At 38.2% G+C, this 17038-nt stretch overlaps 1 protein-coding gene across 3 annotated transcripts in view; it reads left to right on the top strand.

Moving 5' to 3' along the window:
- Positions 1 to 17038, top strand: part of LOC125461242 (brefeldin A-inhibited guanine nucleotide-exchange protein 2-like) — a 91536-nt gene that overhangs the window by 31181 nt on the left and 43317 nt on the right. For all 3 annotated transcript variants that reach the window (XM_059652807.1, XM_048549762.2, XM_048549763.2), the window contains exons 9-14: positions 934 to 1067; positions 4182 to 4416; positions 6016 to 6115; positions 7403 to 7542; positions 12468 to 12576; positions 12753 to 12954. In XM_059652807.1, coding sequence (XP_059508790.1) covers positions 934 to 1067; positions 4182 to 4416; positions 6016 to 6115; positions 7403 to 7542; positions 12468 to 12576; positions 12753 to 12954 — 920 coding nt within the window. The remainder of the gene's footprint in view (positions 1 to 933; positions 1068 to 4181; positions 4417 to 6015; positions 6116 to 7402; positions 7543 to 12467; positions 12577 to 12752; positions 12955 to 17038) is intronic.

Below are 17038 nucleotides of genomic sequence, written 5' to 3'. Positions count from 1 at the left end.
ATCTGAGTGGTTCATTTTGTTTCTTTCTAAATTATCATCTTAGCCTGCAGGGCTGCTTTTAGTGATTATGTTTATGTACTCCAAGAAACCTCTGCACTTTAAACAATCAATTATCCACAGATAATGCCTATTAACTGCACTTCCAGATGAAAATTTTCATTAATGTGACAGCCGTCTTAAAGATTTTAGCTTAAATTTGATCAATTGAGAGTTCAGTCTAGCTTTTTAAAAACAGAAAGAAATGTGGATACTGTAAATCAGGAACAAAAACAGAAGTTACTGGAAAAGCTCATCAGGTCTGGTAGCATCTGTGAAGAATAAATCTGTTAACATTTGGGCCCAGTGAACCTTAGTTAGGATTTTTTTTTCCACAGATGCTGCCAGACCTGCTCTACTTGTCCAGCAACTTCTGTTTTTGTTCAGTCTATCTTTTCTTCATTTCAACTGTAGATATGGCTATAACTTATCCATTTCAGAAAGTAGTTCTGTTGATCCCCCTTCTGATGCCCTACGTTTCACATTTTAGTTGCGTTTATAAAGGCAAATCAAAAGGCAAAACAAGACAGCTTGCAACAATTCTATAGCATTGCGCCATCGGAGGTGATCTGTCAAACAGCAATTCAAAACAATCAGCAATTTCCTTTATTTATGCACTTCTATTGTATGTTTTTTAGATTGTTTAGAAATGTTGTATCTACTATTAATCTCAAAACCTCAGCATGAGTTTTCGTTGTGCTATCTAGCCCGTTCATGTTGCCTTTGTTTGTTTTAGGCCTATTTTTAATACCTAAATTGATACCCTTTTGGCCAATAAAAAGCTTAAGTACTCGCATGTTTAGAAGGTCACAAGTGGATAAGCTTGCAATTTTAAATCAAATAGCTACAATAAGAGTTGCAGCTCCAACTTAATATCATGCTTGTTTTTTACACTAGGAGTCCGAAGCTGTGGTACCACTTCCAGTCAGTACTAAATTCTCGCACGTATTACAGAAAGATGCATTTTTGGTATTCAGATCTCTCTGCAAGCTTTCAATGAAGCCTTTAAGTGATGGACCTCCAGATCCAAAGTGAGTGAATGCCAAGTCATGACAAAAATGTCGTCCTTAAACCTAGATGCTGTACAGTTTTTGAGTATTGTTCAAAAAGCAGAAGTCACAACACTAACCTGGCAATTCAGAAATTTGGTGCAAAACTCATGATGCTTGCCATGATCAGTTTGCAAAACGTGGAATTTTTTTGGAGACATGGAACTCTATATTTATTTCTCATTCTTCACAGATTGCTGGTCTGTTTGTCGTTTTCTGCTGTTAACAATGCCTAAGCAGGAAGAATTGCAACCCAATCAGGAGTTTCCTCATGGAAATTATTTTTGCCTGACATAGTTGCTGGATTTATGACACAAATGCAAATTAATCTTGCATCTAGAGCTAATAATTCACATTGTTTGCTCCCTGTTAATGATTGCAAAGTAGTACTATTATGAAACTTAACTTTGTTTGAAGCTTTGGATGTTTATTCCGTCAGATACTCAATTGGTCCTTTTTTAAAGCATAATTGAAAACTGGATTTTTATACTATTCTTGTGATACCCATTCCTATTCATGCCAGGTACAATAATTTTGATTCAAAGCTGTATACATTCAAATGCAAATTAAATATTTTGTGTAAAATTGTTTTTTGAAGTAGTGTGTATGACCAAGATAATTTGTTGTTCTGAAGAATCATACAATTGCCGAACATAACTGTGCTTTAGTGTTCCCTGCTTTTACTTAATTTTCTTTCTTATTCAGTTTTTGCCTCTTTCCTCTGTCCAATCTGTCCTTTGATTATTTCTGTATTTAATTTGAATCTAATTCACCCGAGTTCATTTTCTAGCATTTGTTCCATGTCTTCACCTTTTACCTAATAGATTAACGTGATAAATATCATTCCTAACAATCTGTGTGATCTTAGATACACTGATATATCATTGTACCATTGTTAATTCTTCCATCCAGCAAATTGTCCTATATTTGCACGCCAATGTCCAATATGTGTTGCTCAGTGAGAGATGTGTGATTCTAGCAAATTTTGACTCTATTCCTGTCCACAAGTCATCTGTTGAACACGGTGAATCTTGGATACAACTTCCAAAACTGAATCATCTTCAATTTGGTTTTGGTTTGGTGATGGTGTCAGTGCTATTAATGCTTAAAATTCCCTTTAATACAAAGATTAGTTATGTATGAAGGTGGTTAAATCTCCTGCCCTAATCAAATATATCCAAGAGGCAAGAGGAGACATTTTACGGTCCTGGCTGATATATTTGCAATATTGTTAGCTATGGGTGATGTCCTGACCAACCTCCAGGTGTTTCAGTGTTGTGCCCTTATTCAAGAAGGGCTGGAAAGAAAAACCTGAGAGTTATAGACCAGTACGCTTAACATCTGTGGTAGATAAGTTACTTGAGAAGATTCTGAGGCATAAAATGTCCATTGCACTTAGAAAGATAGGGTTTGATTAGGAGTAGCCAGCATAGCTGTGTGTGGGAGATCATGCCTCACAAATTTGATAGACTTCTCTGAAGTGACCAGGAAGGTTGATGGGGTAGGGCAGTGGATGTAATTGACACGGATTTCAGTGAGGCCTTTTTAAGGTTCCACATGATTGGCTGCTCTGGAAGTTGAGATCGCATGGAATCCAGAGAGAGCTGGCAAATTGGATGCACAATTGGCTCAGTGGTAGGAAGCAGAGGGGATTAGTGGAGGAATGTTTGTCTGATTAGAGGTCTGATTAGTGACCAGTAGTGTGCCCTGGGTTGGTGCTGGGTCCATTGCTGTTTGTTATCTATGTCAACAATTTGGATGAGAATGTACAAGGTATGATTAGAAAGTTTGCAGATGACATGAAAATAGGCAGTATTGTGGACAGTGAGGAAGGTTATCTGAAACTGCAGCAGGGTCTTGATCAGTTGGGGAAGTGGACAAAGAACTGGCAAATGGAGTTTAATATAGAGAAGTGAGATGCTGCATTTTGGAAAGTTAAATCCAGGTAGGAGTTTCATGGTGAATGGAAAGGCCTGAAGGAGTGTAGTGGAACAGAGGGACATTGGAGTTCAGGTGCATGGTTTTCTGAAAGTGGCGTCACAGGTGGACAGGACAGCGAAGAAGGATTTTTGGCACACTGGCCTTCATCAGTGAGGGAATTAAGTACACATATTGAGAAGTAGTGTTGCAATTGTACAGGACGTTGGTGAGGCCACAGTTGGAGTATTGTGTTCAGTTTTTGGTCACCTTGCTATTAAATTGGAAAGAGTGCAGAAGAAATTTACAAGGATATTGCCAGGACACAAGGGACTGAGTTATTGGGAGAGATTGAACAAGCTAGGACATTTTCCCCATAGAATATAGGACACTGAGGGGGGAATCTTAGAAGCGTATAAGATCACGAGAAGCATGGATATGGTGAACACACTGTCTTTTCCCAGGGTTGTGGAATCGGGGACTAGAGGGCATCAATTTGTGGAAAGAGGGGAAAGAATACATGGGAACTTTAGGGGCAACCTTTTTACGCCTAGCATGGTATGCGCATGGAATGAGCTGCCAGAGGAAGTGTTTGTTGTGGGTACATTAACAACATTTAAAAGGTGTTTGGACGAATACATAGCTAAGAAGGGTTTAGAAAGATATAGGCCAATTGCAGGGAACTGGGTTAGCGTGGATGGATGCTTTGATTGGCATGGATCAGTTTGGGCCAAAGAGCCTATCTGTGCTGTAGGGCTCGAGACCCAATGACTTGATTAATCCTTTGGGTATGTTATTCTGCAGTCCTGATTTTAAAAAAAAAGTAGTTAAGGTAATAGAGGCATATTGAAACGTACTTTGTTATTCAAAGTTAAGCAGAAAATGATTATGCATGTGTTGAGAATTTTTGAAAGTCATGCGAAACAGAAGAAACATCAAATCCATTTTTGGTTATATTCTGTACTTCTCAGTACTGACTACTGAAAATAGGGAATTTTTTGAAGAATTGTTCAATCCAAGTATTTCAGATTTGAATATTATATTGAATTCTCAATGACATCACTTTGGAGAGCAGCTGTTTCGGCACATGAAATTGAGTGTAATCTCATTTATTATCTAATAGTATGCATAGCTTTTTTTTAATGAAAACAAATTACTTCAGACTTCTTTTTTGCCAAGGTCCCATGAGCTGAGGTCGAAGATAATTTCACTACAGCTACTGTTGTCAGTTCTTCAAAATGCTGGCCCAGTCTTCAAAACAAATGAAATGTTCATCAATGCAATTAAACAATACCTTTGTGTGGCATTATCCAAAAATGGTGTCTCCTGTGTGCCAGATGTGTTTGAACTTTCACTGGCTATTTTTCTTGCACTTCTCTCACACTTCAAGATTCATTTAAAAATGCAAATTGAGGTATGACTATTATCTTCTAATTTGTACATTTTGTTGTTAAAATATTGGCTGCAGTTTCTATGTAAAATTCAATTTATGGTTGCATGATTACTCCTACTAAACTATTGAACTTTACGTATTAACACTTCTCGCACACGATGAAAGTGTTGTAGCTCAACTATCTGTCTGTCTTAAACCTTGTGTTGAATATGCTGTTTCAGTCAGATAATTGTTTATTCGGGCCAGCATCTGCCTGAATGCTGCTCTGGTGAGAAATTAAGTTCCTGGGCAATAGATTTGAATAGATTTACTGAAAGCTGGTGAGAGAATAACTTTGAGACCAGGTATAAAAAGCAGAAAATGCTGAAAATAATAGGCAGGCATCTGTTGTGAACATGGCCAATGGTTGGATCCAAATATTGGGAACCTTACTGGTGCCCATAAATAGTTGATGGTTTGGCCAAAGTGGCTGTTGTGCTGTGGCCATCATGACAGCTGTAAAATCTCTCATCTGAAAGTGGCATAGTAATAACCTGCAAAACTGGCTCTTAGAGGAATCCAGTCCACAAAATCGTATATGTAACACTTCAGCAATAAGTTGGGAAGACAACCTCTTGATGTCACTGGAAGCCTTTTGACTAAGAATTAACCGTAGATTGGATGAAGGGTGAAAGTAGTATTTGAAAAGAAGTCATGAATAATCTCACTTTTAGAATCTGAACCATGTTAGGATTTATTTAAATGCTAAATTCTTAATATCCTGAATTTAAAAATAACATTGACATTCGTTTAGTAGTGTCCATTACCCAGATTTTTATTACTAACTTTCTTTTGTTTAAAGCCATACTCTTGTTCTGATTGCATACAGTCTTTTTGCTCATCCTATAAACAGTGATGACCATGTTGTTCTTCTGGGGTGTTTTGTAGGACTCTGGGTATGTGTGTGACTACTAAGGTCAAACTTTGACTAGATTCAGCTACAAATTGGACAGTATGGTGCAAACAATTCAGTTTGGAGGAATTGTTTAATTGGACTTTTGCTACATGCAGTTTCCCTATGCCTTTGGATGTGCTTGCCATCAAAAGAAAGTTGAATTGATTTTTCACTTGGAGTTGCCAGTACTTGAAAGTGACACAAACTATAAAAGTGTAGTCTTCAGAGCATTGTTGTCGTGCTTCCTTTGACCACTGAGGCCACACCCTGATACAATCTCTGTTTGGAAGATTTACTTCTTCAGTTTACTCTACTGCAGTTGTCTCCTGTCCAACTGATAAAAACCTCTGAGTCCCAACCCTGTTTTCTGTTTGACCGAAACTAGTTTAACGAAGTAACACATGACATCCACGACCGAACTCCCTTACAAAGTAACTTTTTCAACTTGTTCAGTTTCCTTCCAGTCAAATACGCATTAATTACTTTTCAACAATATTTAGTGCTTGTCTAAAATTCAGGTTAAAATCTGTGGAACCATCTTTTACACCAGTGTGGGATAATTATGATTTAATTATGTTTATGTCGATACATCATTTCTGCTAGGGAAAAAGTGTCTATCTGTAAAGTTGACTTGTGTATGGTTGTATTAATTAGATTTATTAACTCCTGCTTCTTCAATTGAGCAGGTTTTCTTCAAAGAGATTTTTCTGAATATTTTGGAAACATCCACCAGTACATTTGAGCATAAGTGGATGGTCATTCAAACTCTGACCAGGATTTGTGCAGGTAATTTGTTTTATAACCCTTTCACCTTATCCTATTAGCCTGTAGTTTGCCTAATATTTCAGCACAGCTGATGAATTTGTTTTTCTGTGTATTACTTTGTGGTGATATCTAGATACCAGACATGTTTCTTTTCTCTCCCGTTTTAAATCTTCAGAATCTAGACACCACTTTGAGAAGATGTTATCCCTGAGCCAACAAAGAAAACATGACAGGAATAGGAATTAATGTCTGCCAAAGCCATGTTATAAATATTAATTATTTTTAAAAATCAAGTATGTTTGAAGAACAATTCCTAACCATTAATGGATTCTTGTTTTTTAAACTAAGTCTTAATAGTATTTGAACTGTGCATATAGAAGTATTATACAAGTCCAGAGTCTAAGTTTTATAAAAGTAATTGATGCTTGGTACTCATCCAAGTGAATCACATGAGTTTTGAACATGATTTGTTTCTTGGAAATAACTATTAGTTCCTCATATTTATGCAAAGGAGAAAAGGATACAAATGATGTAAACCATATAGTTTTGCATCTGAAGTAACTAATATTTTGAGATTGTTGGAACTGGCAAATTTGTTTGAACAAAGATTACATTTCTTGATTATGTAGTGTTCTGTAGGGAGTGCTTGTCCCACAGTGTTAGCGTGCCTGCCTCTGGAACAGAGGATGCGGTTTCAGGTCCCACTTAGGACTTGATGGCTGGAAAGGTGTGTTCTTCATGTTGCCAGACAGATTTGGTTACCTGCCTTCCAATCCACTTGACTATATCTGTGGGAAGCCCTAAGGACAAGTGTTTCCTGGTCAGCTATGGTTGATGCAGAGTGACATGCTCGATGGGTGAAAGGCAAGCGACGTTATAAAGAAAATGTTTAGCTGTTGAAGCAGATGTAGGCTTGAACTTAGTACAGCTTACGGCAAATGAAGCAGACAAAGTGAACAGAAGAACAAGCTGTATCCAGAGATCCCTCTAAGATTCCTGGTACCTGGTGATACAGGAATTCAGAATGCAAATGCAGGAGGAAATAAAAATTCTGTGTGCAGTGACATTTTGTAAGGTGCCAGCTTTCATCACTCGAGTCAATTTTAAAGACACTACAAAATGCAACAGACAGATTTGCAAGCATAAATGAGACAGAACTTTGGCTCTGTAGGCTATCCAATAAACATTTATTTCATTTTGAGAGTAAAGGTTATTAGCTTCCTTAGTATAAACAAATAAAGGTCAGTGTGATCACCAGGCTGAAAAGAAACCAATTATAATGTTAAATTTCATGTTTGTATATTTCAGATGCTCAGTGCGTCGTGGATATTTATGTGAACTACGATTGTGATTTAAATGCTGCAAACATATTTGAACGTCTTGTAAATGATTTGTCAAAAATTGCTCAGGGACGAAGTGGTCAGGAACTGGGGATGACACCTCTGCAGGTAAACTGAGTTTCTCCATAATTGGAAGAATGGTGTAAAGTTAGTGAAATATTGTATTCCAGGTCTTGTAATTGCAGTGCTCAAACTGTTTGACTGTCAAATTTTCTACATTTTTAGTTTTCAAGCATTGCATTTAAGTCTATACCTGAAGGATTTATGTCAGATCTATGCAATTTATGTAAGGCCTAGATGGAAACATATATGGAAGTGAGACATTGTGGAAAGACTGAGAGATATATGAAAAAATTGATACTCTTTGAATGTTTTCAATTTTCCTTATTTTGTTTTTAAACACTAACTTGGCACTTGGTTATAAATATCTTGTCTCTCCTTTTCCTTACCAGATGCTATTCCTTCAACATTTGAGATTTAAAGCATTCATCAGTTACTTTGTTGTGTCGAATGAAGCTTTACATCATCGGATTGATTTCACCATCTCTATAAGATTTTATAAAAGGACCAGATGCAGAGGGCGATGTTTTAATTTCAAAGTGCTGAGTCTTGTGTAGGCAATAATGAGCATCGTAGGGAGACAGCAAGACAGGAATCCCACACGTTTTCCATTTCAGGCCAATTCATAAGAGCTTTTCAAGTGTTCAATTTCTGAATTTGATGGAGAAGCACTGTTACATGTGCCTTTTGAAAGAGAACCAGCTCTTTAAGACAGTCATCCTGGCCTTTAGAGTGGTAATAAGTGACAGCTATTAATCCACGGCTGCCCTTAGTGCAGCAAAGCTGACCAAGAGAATGAACATACAGCACTTTGGGTTTTGGAGGGTTTCAGCACCTGTCTAACATCATGCAGGGAATAGAATGGGTGCAAGGCTATTAAGATGCACTTGAGCTATCACTTGCTTAGAAGTGAGGATCCACCCAGCATAGGGGCTTGGTTGACAGACACTTTGGCCCAGAAGTGATGAGGATCAATATCCTGCAGGAAAGGTGGAAATCCAAGCAAGATAAGGATGCAGCAGATTAAGAAGGGCAGGAAGGGCGCACAAGTCATTCTCTCAAAATGGTTTTCCCCTAAAGTCTCTGGTATCTGGGGGTAGTGGTTGTCTTTTCCGCAGGATGAGGGCTTCGAGACAAGGGGGCACATTAAGGTGTCGAGAGCGACTTAAAAAAGACATGAAGCGCAAATTGTTTATACTGGGTGGTTTGCGTGTGAAATCGACTTCCTGAAGTGGTAGATGTGGGTACAATTGGAACATTGCAAAAGACATTTGGATAAGTACATGAATAAGAAAGGTTTGGAGGGATGTAGGACTGGAGCAGGCAGCTGGGGCTAGTTTGGTTTGGGATAATGTTCGGCATGGGTGGACTGGCCTGAAGGGTTTGTTTCTGTGCTTTATGACTCTGTCCAAGTCCTAGTGTTTCTGGAGACTGCTTCTCTGTAGATCAAAGACATCTATGCCCTTCTCTTCTAAGGACTTACACCTCACAGCATTAGCTGCCATGCCCCTCAAGTGGATATCATCATCACTTTGACCTTGAACTTAATCTCTTCTAGTTTCTTCAAGTATCAGCTAGTTTCTTCGAATATCAGCTATGAACCTAAGGACATCCTCCTTACAAGTTTGCAGCCATTACATCTTGTGGTCACTACTGTGTTTTCAACAGCTGAGCAGTGCATTAATTGCCTTATCCACAGTTTGCCAACCAGAAAGAGACCTATTTATCCTGACTGTGTACTTTCTGTTGGTTAGCTAATCCACTATCCAAGCTAATATATTACTCCAAACCCCATGTGATCTTACTTTATGTACTGGTGATTTGTGTGGCACATTATCTAATACATTCTGGAAGATCAGACATACTGCATCTACAGAACCTCTCTTGCCCACGTGCCTTATCTTCTTTTTGAAGAATTAGTGCAAATTAGTTCAACACGATTTACCTGTTAGACAGATACGTGTTAAACTAACTGGTCTATAGTTTCCTGCTTTCTGACTCGTTTTTTTGAATAAGGATTTTGCATTAACATGTTTCCAATCCACAGAAATTTTTCCACAACCAGGGAATTTTGAAATATTATAACCACTGCACCCATTTTCAGCATCACCATTTCCTTTAAGTCCCTTAGATGTAGGCCATTGGGCCCCCAGGATTTGTTTGCCTTGAATTTCAATAATTTGCTCGGTGCTTTTTCCCTAGAATGTGTTAAAGTTCCTCTTTTTCCATAACCTCTGCATTACTTGTTGCTATTGTGATGACTCTGCTGTCTTCCACCATGAAAACTGAGACAAAATATTGATTTTTGTGTCTACCACTTCTGTGTTCTCCATCATAAACTCTGCAGTTTCACCCTCTAAGAGGTGCACTTTTAAACTGCTCTCTCTCTTCTTCCTTTTTATATTTGCCCTGGTTTTCATTCATAATTTACCTTGGCCTTTTTTATAACATTTTTTGTAACCCTTTGTTGATCTTTCGAAGTTCCCCAGTCCTTCAGCCTTTGCAATATGCTAAGTCTTAGTTGTTCCCTTTGTCGTATTCTATGCTCTTGCTTAGCCTTTGATGCTGTTACCCCCTTAGCAGAGGCAGAAATGCAGAGACTCGAACAAACAGCTCTGCCAATCATCCAACCCAAACTTTGGGTCCGCTATGTGGATGACATCTTTGTCATCACTAAACAAAACAAATTACAGGAAACCTTCAAGACCATCAATAATACCCTTACTGGCATAACATTCACAAAAGAGGAGGAAAACAACAACAAACTGCCATTCCTAGATGTCACAGTAGAGCGAACAGTCAATGGGGAACTTCAAACCAGCGTCTACAGGAAAACAACACGTACGGACCAAATACTGAACTACAGGAGCAACCATCCCAACACCCACAAACAAAGCTGCATTAGAACATTATTCCAACGAGCCACCACACACTGCAGCACAGAGGAACTACTCAGAGCAGAGGAAAATCACCTATACAGCGTATTCAAAAAGAATGGGTACCCAATGAACACAGTCTGCCGATTTCTCAGCAACAAACCAAAAGAAACAGACAAAACGGGCTCAGAAACCATAACCACTCTCCCCTACATCAAAGACACTTCCGAAATGACTGCCAGACTACTCGAATGCTTTTGGCATCAGGGTAGCCCACAAACCCACCAACACTGTAAAACAGCAGCTAATGAACTTAAAAGACCCTATACAGACAACGAACAAAACAAACGTTATCTACAAAATACCTTGCAAGAACTGTGACAAACACTACATTGGACAAACTGGCAGAAAGCTAGCCACCAGAATACATGAACATCAACTAGCCACAAAACGACATGACCCACTATCACTCGTATCCTTACATACAGATGAGGAAGCATACCACTTTGATTGGGACAACACACCCATCCTAGGACAAGGCAAACGGAGACATGCACGAGAATTCCTAGAAGCATGGCATTCCAACTGGAACTCCATCAACAAACACATTGATTTGGAGCCAATCTACCATCCCCTGAGAAAAAGAACAGGAAATGACATCACCAACCCAAGGAAACCTAACCAGATAAATAGAAAGCGGGACATAACACCAGCGCTTCATCGGAGGCTCACTGATGTTACCTAGAATGGTGACGAAATGCCTGAAAACTAACCTTCTAGCTCAGCGAGCAAACTCACATCCAGCTGTTACCCCCTCTTGGAATCCGTTTCCCCTCTGGAATATATTTGGATGGGAGGATATAGGTGTTGATCTATCCATCTAGTTCTAACTTAAAAATATATTCCAGATCTCTGCTTCAACGACTTTTGCAGGGAAGTATTTCCAAACATATGACCTAGGGGGAAATAAAACATTGCCCCTCTTCTGTTCTCAGGTACCCCTGATTTTTAAACAGTGACCTCTAGTTCTTGTTTCCTTTATAAGAGGAAATGCCCTTTTTACATCTACCTTGTCAAGATTTCTCAGGATCTTTTGTGTTTCAATCAAGCAATCTCATTATTCCCTTGAATTAGGATTCAAACCTAATCTGTCCAACGTTACCTAATAATTAACCTCCTCCTTCCAAGTATTTGGTCAGTAAACATTCTCTGAACTGCTTCCAACACATTTTGCCTCCCTTGTTAAATGAACTAGCCAATTCTGTGTGCAGTCCTCCTAGATGCAGTCTCACCAATGTCCTGTGTAATGGAAGCATAACTTCTGTACTTTGGTCTTCAATTTCTACCCCCCCCCCCACCTTATTAACTGATCATATTCTTTGATTCTTCCTCATTATTTGCTGTACTTGCTCATTCACCTTTTGTGATTCATGCAGTCAGACTATCTGTGAACCCATCTAATTGACAAATTTTTTTAGGGAATGGAATCTGCTGCTTTTACCCTGTGTGGACTTTAGACCCACAGCAATGTGTTTGATTCTTAACTGTTCTTTAAATTCATCAAGTATACCACTAATTTATATCAAAATACTGCCGAAGGAAATAAACTGCAAACGCATTCTGATTTTTCTCAGTTGTCTTCACCTGCATTATTCTGTAGTAGTTCTGATGTTTGTAAGACAAAGGGGCCTGGAATTTGGTTTTTTTTTTTGTTTGGTTTGTCATAACTTTCGTAAATGCACATGTGTTTCCAGTGAGCTGCAGAATGGTTGGAGTGCAGATTTGGTCTTCAGAAGGAAAACATTTGTAGCTGCAAGACAATAGTTCATTTATGTTTCCTTTTTAGAAAATGTATGCCCTGATGGTTGGTGGTTTTATATGGTCTCCTGAAATATTAAATAGTGTGTTTCTCTTTTTGTAGCAAAGTATTAAATACAAACCACATTTGATTTTAAATCCATAAATCCTGATCAGAGAATGAGAAGATAAAGCATTGAGTTTCTGGTTCTTCAAGTTTTTAATTTGTCTTTTAGATATTTAAAAGTCAAATTTGATATTTAATTTGTCCCAATGAGGAAATGTTTATCTACTTTTCAGGAACTGAGTCTGAGGAAGAAGGGACTGGAATGTTTGGTTTCTATCCTAAAATGCATGGTTGAGTGGAGTAAAGATTTATACATAAATCCAAACCTTCAGACAAATCTTGGTGAGTTGGCAAAACAGCTGCTATCTGCCTTGGAAATCTCAACTTTTACATTCCTTGTTATTATTTTCACTGTAATGTTTAGGAAAATAACCTTACTTAGAAGTCATGGACAATTTCTAAATGATGCAATTGTCAAACAATGCAACTGAAATATCAGGTTCTCATTGAATTTGTAGGTCAAGAGAAGTCATCCGAGCAAGAGAACTGTGAAGGTAAACATCTGGAAACTACACACCGAAGAGGGAGTACAAATTCCTTTGACTCCACAATATCATCAGGTATTGGGACTAACAGTGCACAGACATGTGCAGCAGATGATCCTGAGCAATTTGAAGTCCTGAAACAACAGAAGGATATTATAGAACAAGGGATAGATCTGTGAGTACTCAACTATAATAGCAGATTTGAATGTTTATTGTGCTTTGACTTACTGTTTGGTTTTATGGGATTTTATCAAATGAATGTATGTACTAACAGCTACCCTTTCTGCTGCAAGGGGCTTCAAATTAAATTTAACTTTTAAGAAATGTATTTGACCAAATTTCAATAACTTTACACATGAAAACTGACGAAGACATAGGCCATTGGATAAATCAAGCCTACTCCGTTCAAATCTGAGGAAACTGTCAACTGATAATTTCCTTTGAAACAATGACTGTGGGAAATATAAGATTTAAAAGCATCACATCATTGTTCTTCACTGTTAAAGTCAGAGGGCAAGAGTTGTTGCTTACTTTTGCTGATTTTTTTAAAATAAAATCTGTCTAAAGTCAGTTTGAAGCAGCAGGAAGATTGGAATTTTGACCCCCAAATAAAAATAATTATTTCGAATAAGCCCATTGGGTAGGCTTTGAGGCAATTTTTAAAAAAATTAATACTTTTTCTTGGGTACAATGATGATTACAGACACATTGCAAACCTCATTTCTTAAGTTTCTGCGATACTAATGGCTACATCATTGAAACAAGTAAAAAGTTTTGAATGACCTGGACATTTTTATTTGATTACCGTCGGGTTACTTAAGGTGGTAGATGAGATACCAAAGTGGTTTTTTTGGCTATGTTCATAAAATCGTATTAGCTTGCTACTCAAGGTCATATGTAGGAATATTTATTAGCAGAAACTTCCACCAAGAAAGATACACTGTGTAGTTGCACTGGGCCATGGAAGGTTTTATCTTTGCAATGAGCAAATTCGTTAAGAGGGTACTTATCAAAAAAAAACTTCTGCGACTGAGCACAGTTGTGCCTAGTTTGCAAATTTGATCCAAAATGGAAACTCTTGGCCTCTAATATTTAACGCATTTAATTGCATTAGATATTGAAAATCTTCTACAAGTTGTTCTGGTGCTGCAAAGATGCAATCAAATTACCAGAACAAAGTTTCAACTCTGAGGGAATATTGACAGAGACATGATATTTGGTCATATGGTACTTGAAATTTCAAATGTTAATTTACTGTACAACGAAAAATTCAGTAAGTTTAAGAGCCACACTAGTGCAGCGAAACAGGCCCGTGCTTGAGTCGCAGAGGATTTTGGCACAGTTTTGCAGAATCGGCAAAGAACCAGCAAAAAAATTGAGTAAGTCAGAGTGAAATGTATTAAATCACAGAAGATATAGAGAAAATTTGGTCCATCTAAAACTGAGAAATGCTGTACATGTGCAGTTTTTCGGAGTAAAGTTTACTTCTCTTCATACTGTCTTCCTGGAGGTGGTAGTGTGAATAGTTGTAGCAGTTCAAGGTTGATGAACATAATGGCAAGTTGGGCCAGGTGACCTGGGAAGAGCTGAGAAGGCTGCCAGTTCTCAAAGTAAGCAAGGTGTAAAATCTGCCATGAGGCTGCACTGTGTGGTCAAAAGTTAAAATAAATTATTAAAATATGAAACATTTCTCCAGTCCACAATGCCTCGTGTGCCCTCACCTTGACACCATCTTCATGCCGTATCAATGCCAACCTATGAAATTTAACGCCGCTGGAAATCTCCTGGCACCCACTATTGCCTCCAGCAGCTGGGAAAGTTCTGGGTCAGTTTACGCACCTTTCAAATACAGTTTTCTCCGCAGATAGCAATCCTGAGTGGGCCTACACAGCTGCCCTTGACCTTCACCCCAAAGGTATCCAGGAATCATATCCATAAGGGTGCATCACCTCTCCAAAAGGTGTACACTGGCTATCCTAAACAAATTGTACCAGTTAATGGCTTAATTGACAAGCTACCTCTGCAAACCATGCATGTATTAACCATGTTTCGACCGTGAGAAAGAGAAAAATCAGCTTCAGGGACTTTGTTTTTGTGATGTCTTCTGCCCACTTTCTTTGTGGTAAAGAAGGTCTTGGTTGTTGTGAAGATCTGACTAATGTGAATACCATTGTCATTACACAAACTGATAAGGTGATTGCTGTAGGGTGGAATGGTTTTATCACAATGTAAATGATGGAGAGGGAGGAGGGAATCTGACACACACTGGACGTCAAACCCAAATTAAGTGCCAAGGCTACACTTGCCAAGACAGCTTAGAATGGAATACAAGGCTAAAACATCTGATTTGGTGGTGGAATTCTGCCATTTAGCCAACTGTTGGCTCTGAATTATCTGGTAGCCTCCTGTTTAAGCACAGAAAGTGTATTTCTAAACTATTCCTTTAACAAAATAGCAATATTTGTTTTGGAGAGTGACTCTTAAACCTGTGCTCAAAAGATATTGTTTCTTCCTTTAAAAAAAACTTAGTTTACCCAGAATAAATAACCCAGTAAGAAAAAGAAATGTAAACCTTTGCAAATATGCTTGAAATCTAGTACAATGAGCTTTCGGATGGTTATTCCTTTCTTTTTGATAGAATTCAACTGCATCAAGTTCAGTTGTCTTATCTGCATATGCATGGCTGGACCATTTTGTTAACGTTGTAAATACTACAAGTCTGATTTGCCAGCCCATTAAAAATACGCTGTAGCATTGTTTCAGTCACAAATGCCCATGAAAGATCGAGATAGCAAGAACTGCACATGCTGGAGTCAGATAACAAAAGTGTGGAGCTAGAAGAACACAACAGGCCAGGCAGCATCAGAGGAGCTCCTCACTTTGTTACCCGTGAAAGGTTGAACCAGTTACTTTGAATCTGGTTTGGCAATTTATGCATGTACAACTTGAATAGTATTTAATTGCATCCATTTAGTTTGTGTGAATATAACAGATATGGACAAGAATATAAATCAGGATCAAAAATGTTCCAAGACCACCCTTCATTTGCCTGTGGAAACAAAGATTTATGTAAAAACATTTAAAATACAAGTGGCTATTGAGGCTGAGGCTGTGACATTTTAAAGGAATTGGATATATACTTGAAAAAGAAGAATATATAAGATGCAGGGCAATTGGACTATGTTAGATAGTTTAATTCAGTGCTTGTCAAAGTGGAGCTGAAATTTTTGGAGTTGCAAGCTCTGAGGCAACAATAGCTGCTAAACAACTTTAACCAAATCATAATATCTGCACATTTGGCCTAACAGGTCAGGCACCGACTCTCCTGAGGGGTTGTAATAATTTTCAAGTCTTGAACTGGGGTCTGTGGCAAGAAGTTGCAAAAAATCACTTTTTGTTTGAACAATTTGCATCTGTGTATATACCTAAAAGTAGACAGTTTTATTTTTGAGGTATAGCTTCTAGATTTAGAATGAACCATGAGCATTTGCACCTGGCTGCTTTGATGGTGTATCATAGCTTTTGGAAATTTTGTCGGAATAGTGTTGGCTTTCAGCATACTTCACAGTAAGTTGACAAGGAACAGCTACTTACAAACATGAGGTACATGCCACTATTTAAACACCACTTATACCAGGTTGTCACAATGTTAAATATTTAATCAAATTGCTCAAATGATGAACTCATACTAACAAAACCTGGACCAGACCATACTTCATAAGAAACTGCTATTTATTACAAAGAAATCCCTTCTAGCCACAGTCAAACAAAAATATGAACTGGCAACACGTGGGTCCTGTAGGAGAAACTCTAAGGCCCTTAAACACATGCACATGTGTGTGCACATGCCTGTAGAAAAACAAACACTATGGGTGGAAAAATAAAACTGGGGAATTTGTTCAAAATTACCAGTCAATAAGATCCAGAGGGGTTTATTTTACTTTAAGTCCTTCTCATCTCCAAGCTGCTTATTCTTTACAAGATCTTTGCTGCAGACGTGAGACAATTGGTACACTAATTGTTCATTCTTTCAGTCGCTAGTTAGAGGCAACAGTTTACAACAACCGTTGAGAGGGGGGAAAGTAGTTAGCTGTTTCTGGGTTTGGTTATTCTCTGCAGATTAAGAGAGATCCTTTCCCTGCAGTCTGGAGACTTTCGGCCCTGTGGTGTTCATGCACATTCTGTTCCCCTGCCAAGCAGTCAGAGTTGTCAACTTGATGACTTCTCGCCTCCACAACTGATCCTTAATGCACAAACCA

Source organism: Stegostoma tigrinum, chromosome 19 (genome assembly GCF_030684315.1).
Source record: "Stegostoma tigrinum isolate sSteTig4 chromosome 19, sSteTig4.hap1, whole genome shotgun sequence".
NCBI lineage: Eukaryota > Metazoa > Chordata > Chondrichthyes > Orectolobiformes > Stegostomatidae > Stegostoma > Stegostoma tigrinum.
Note: the sequence above shows the minus strand (reverse complement) of the source record. Positions and strands in the feature narration are given on the sequence as shown.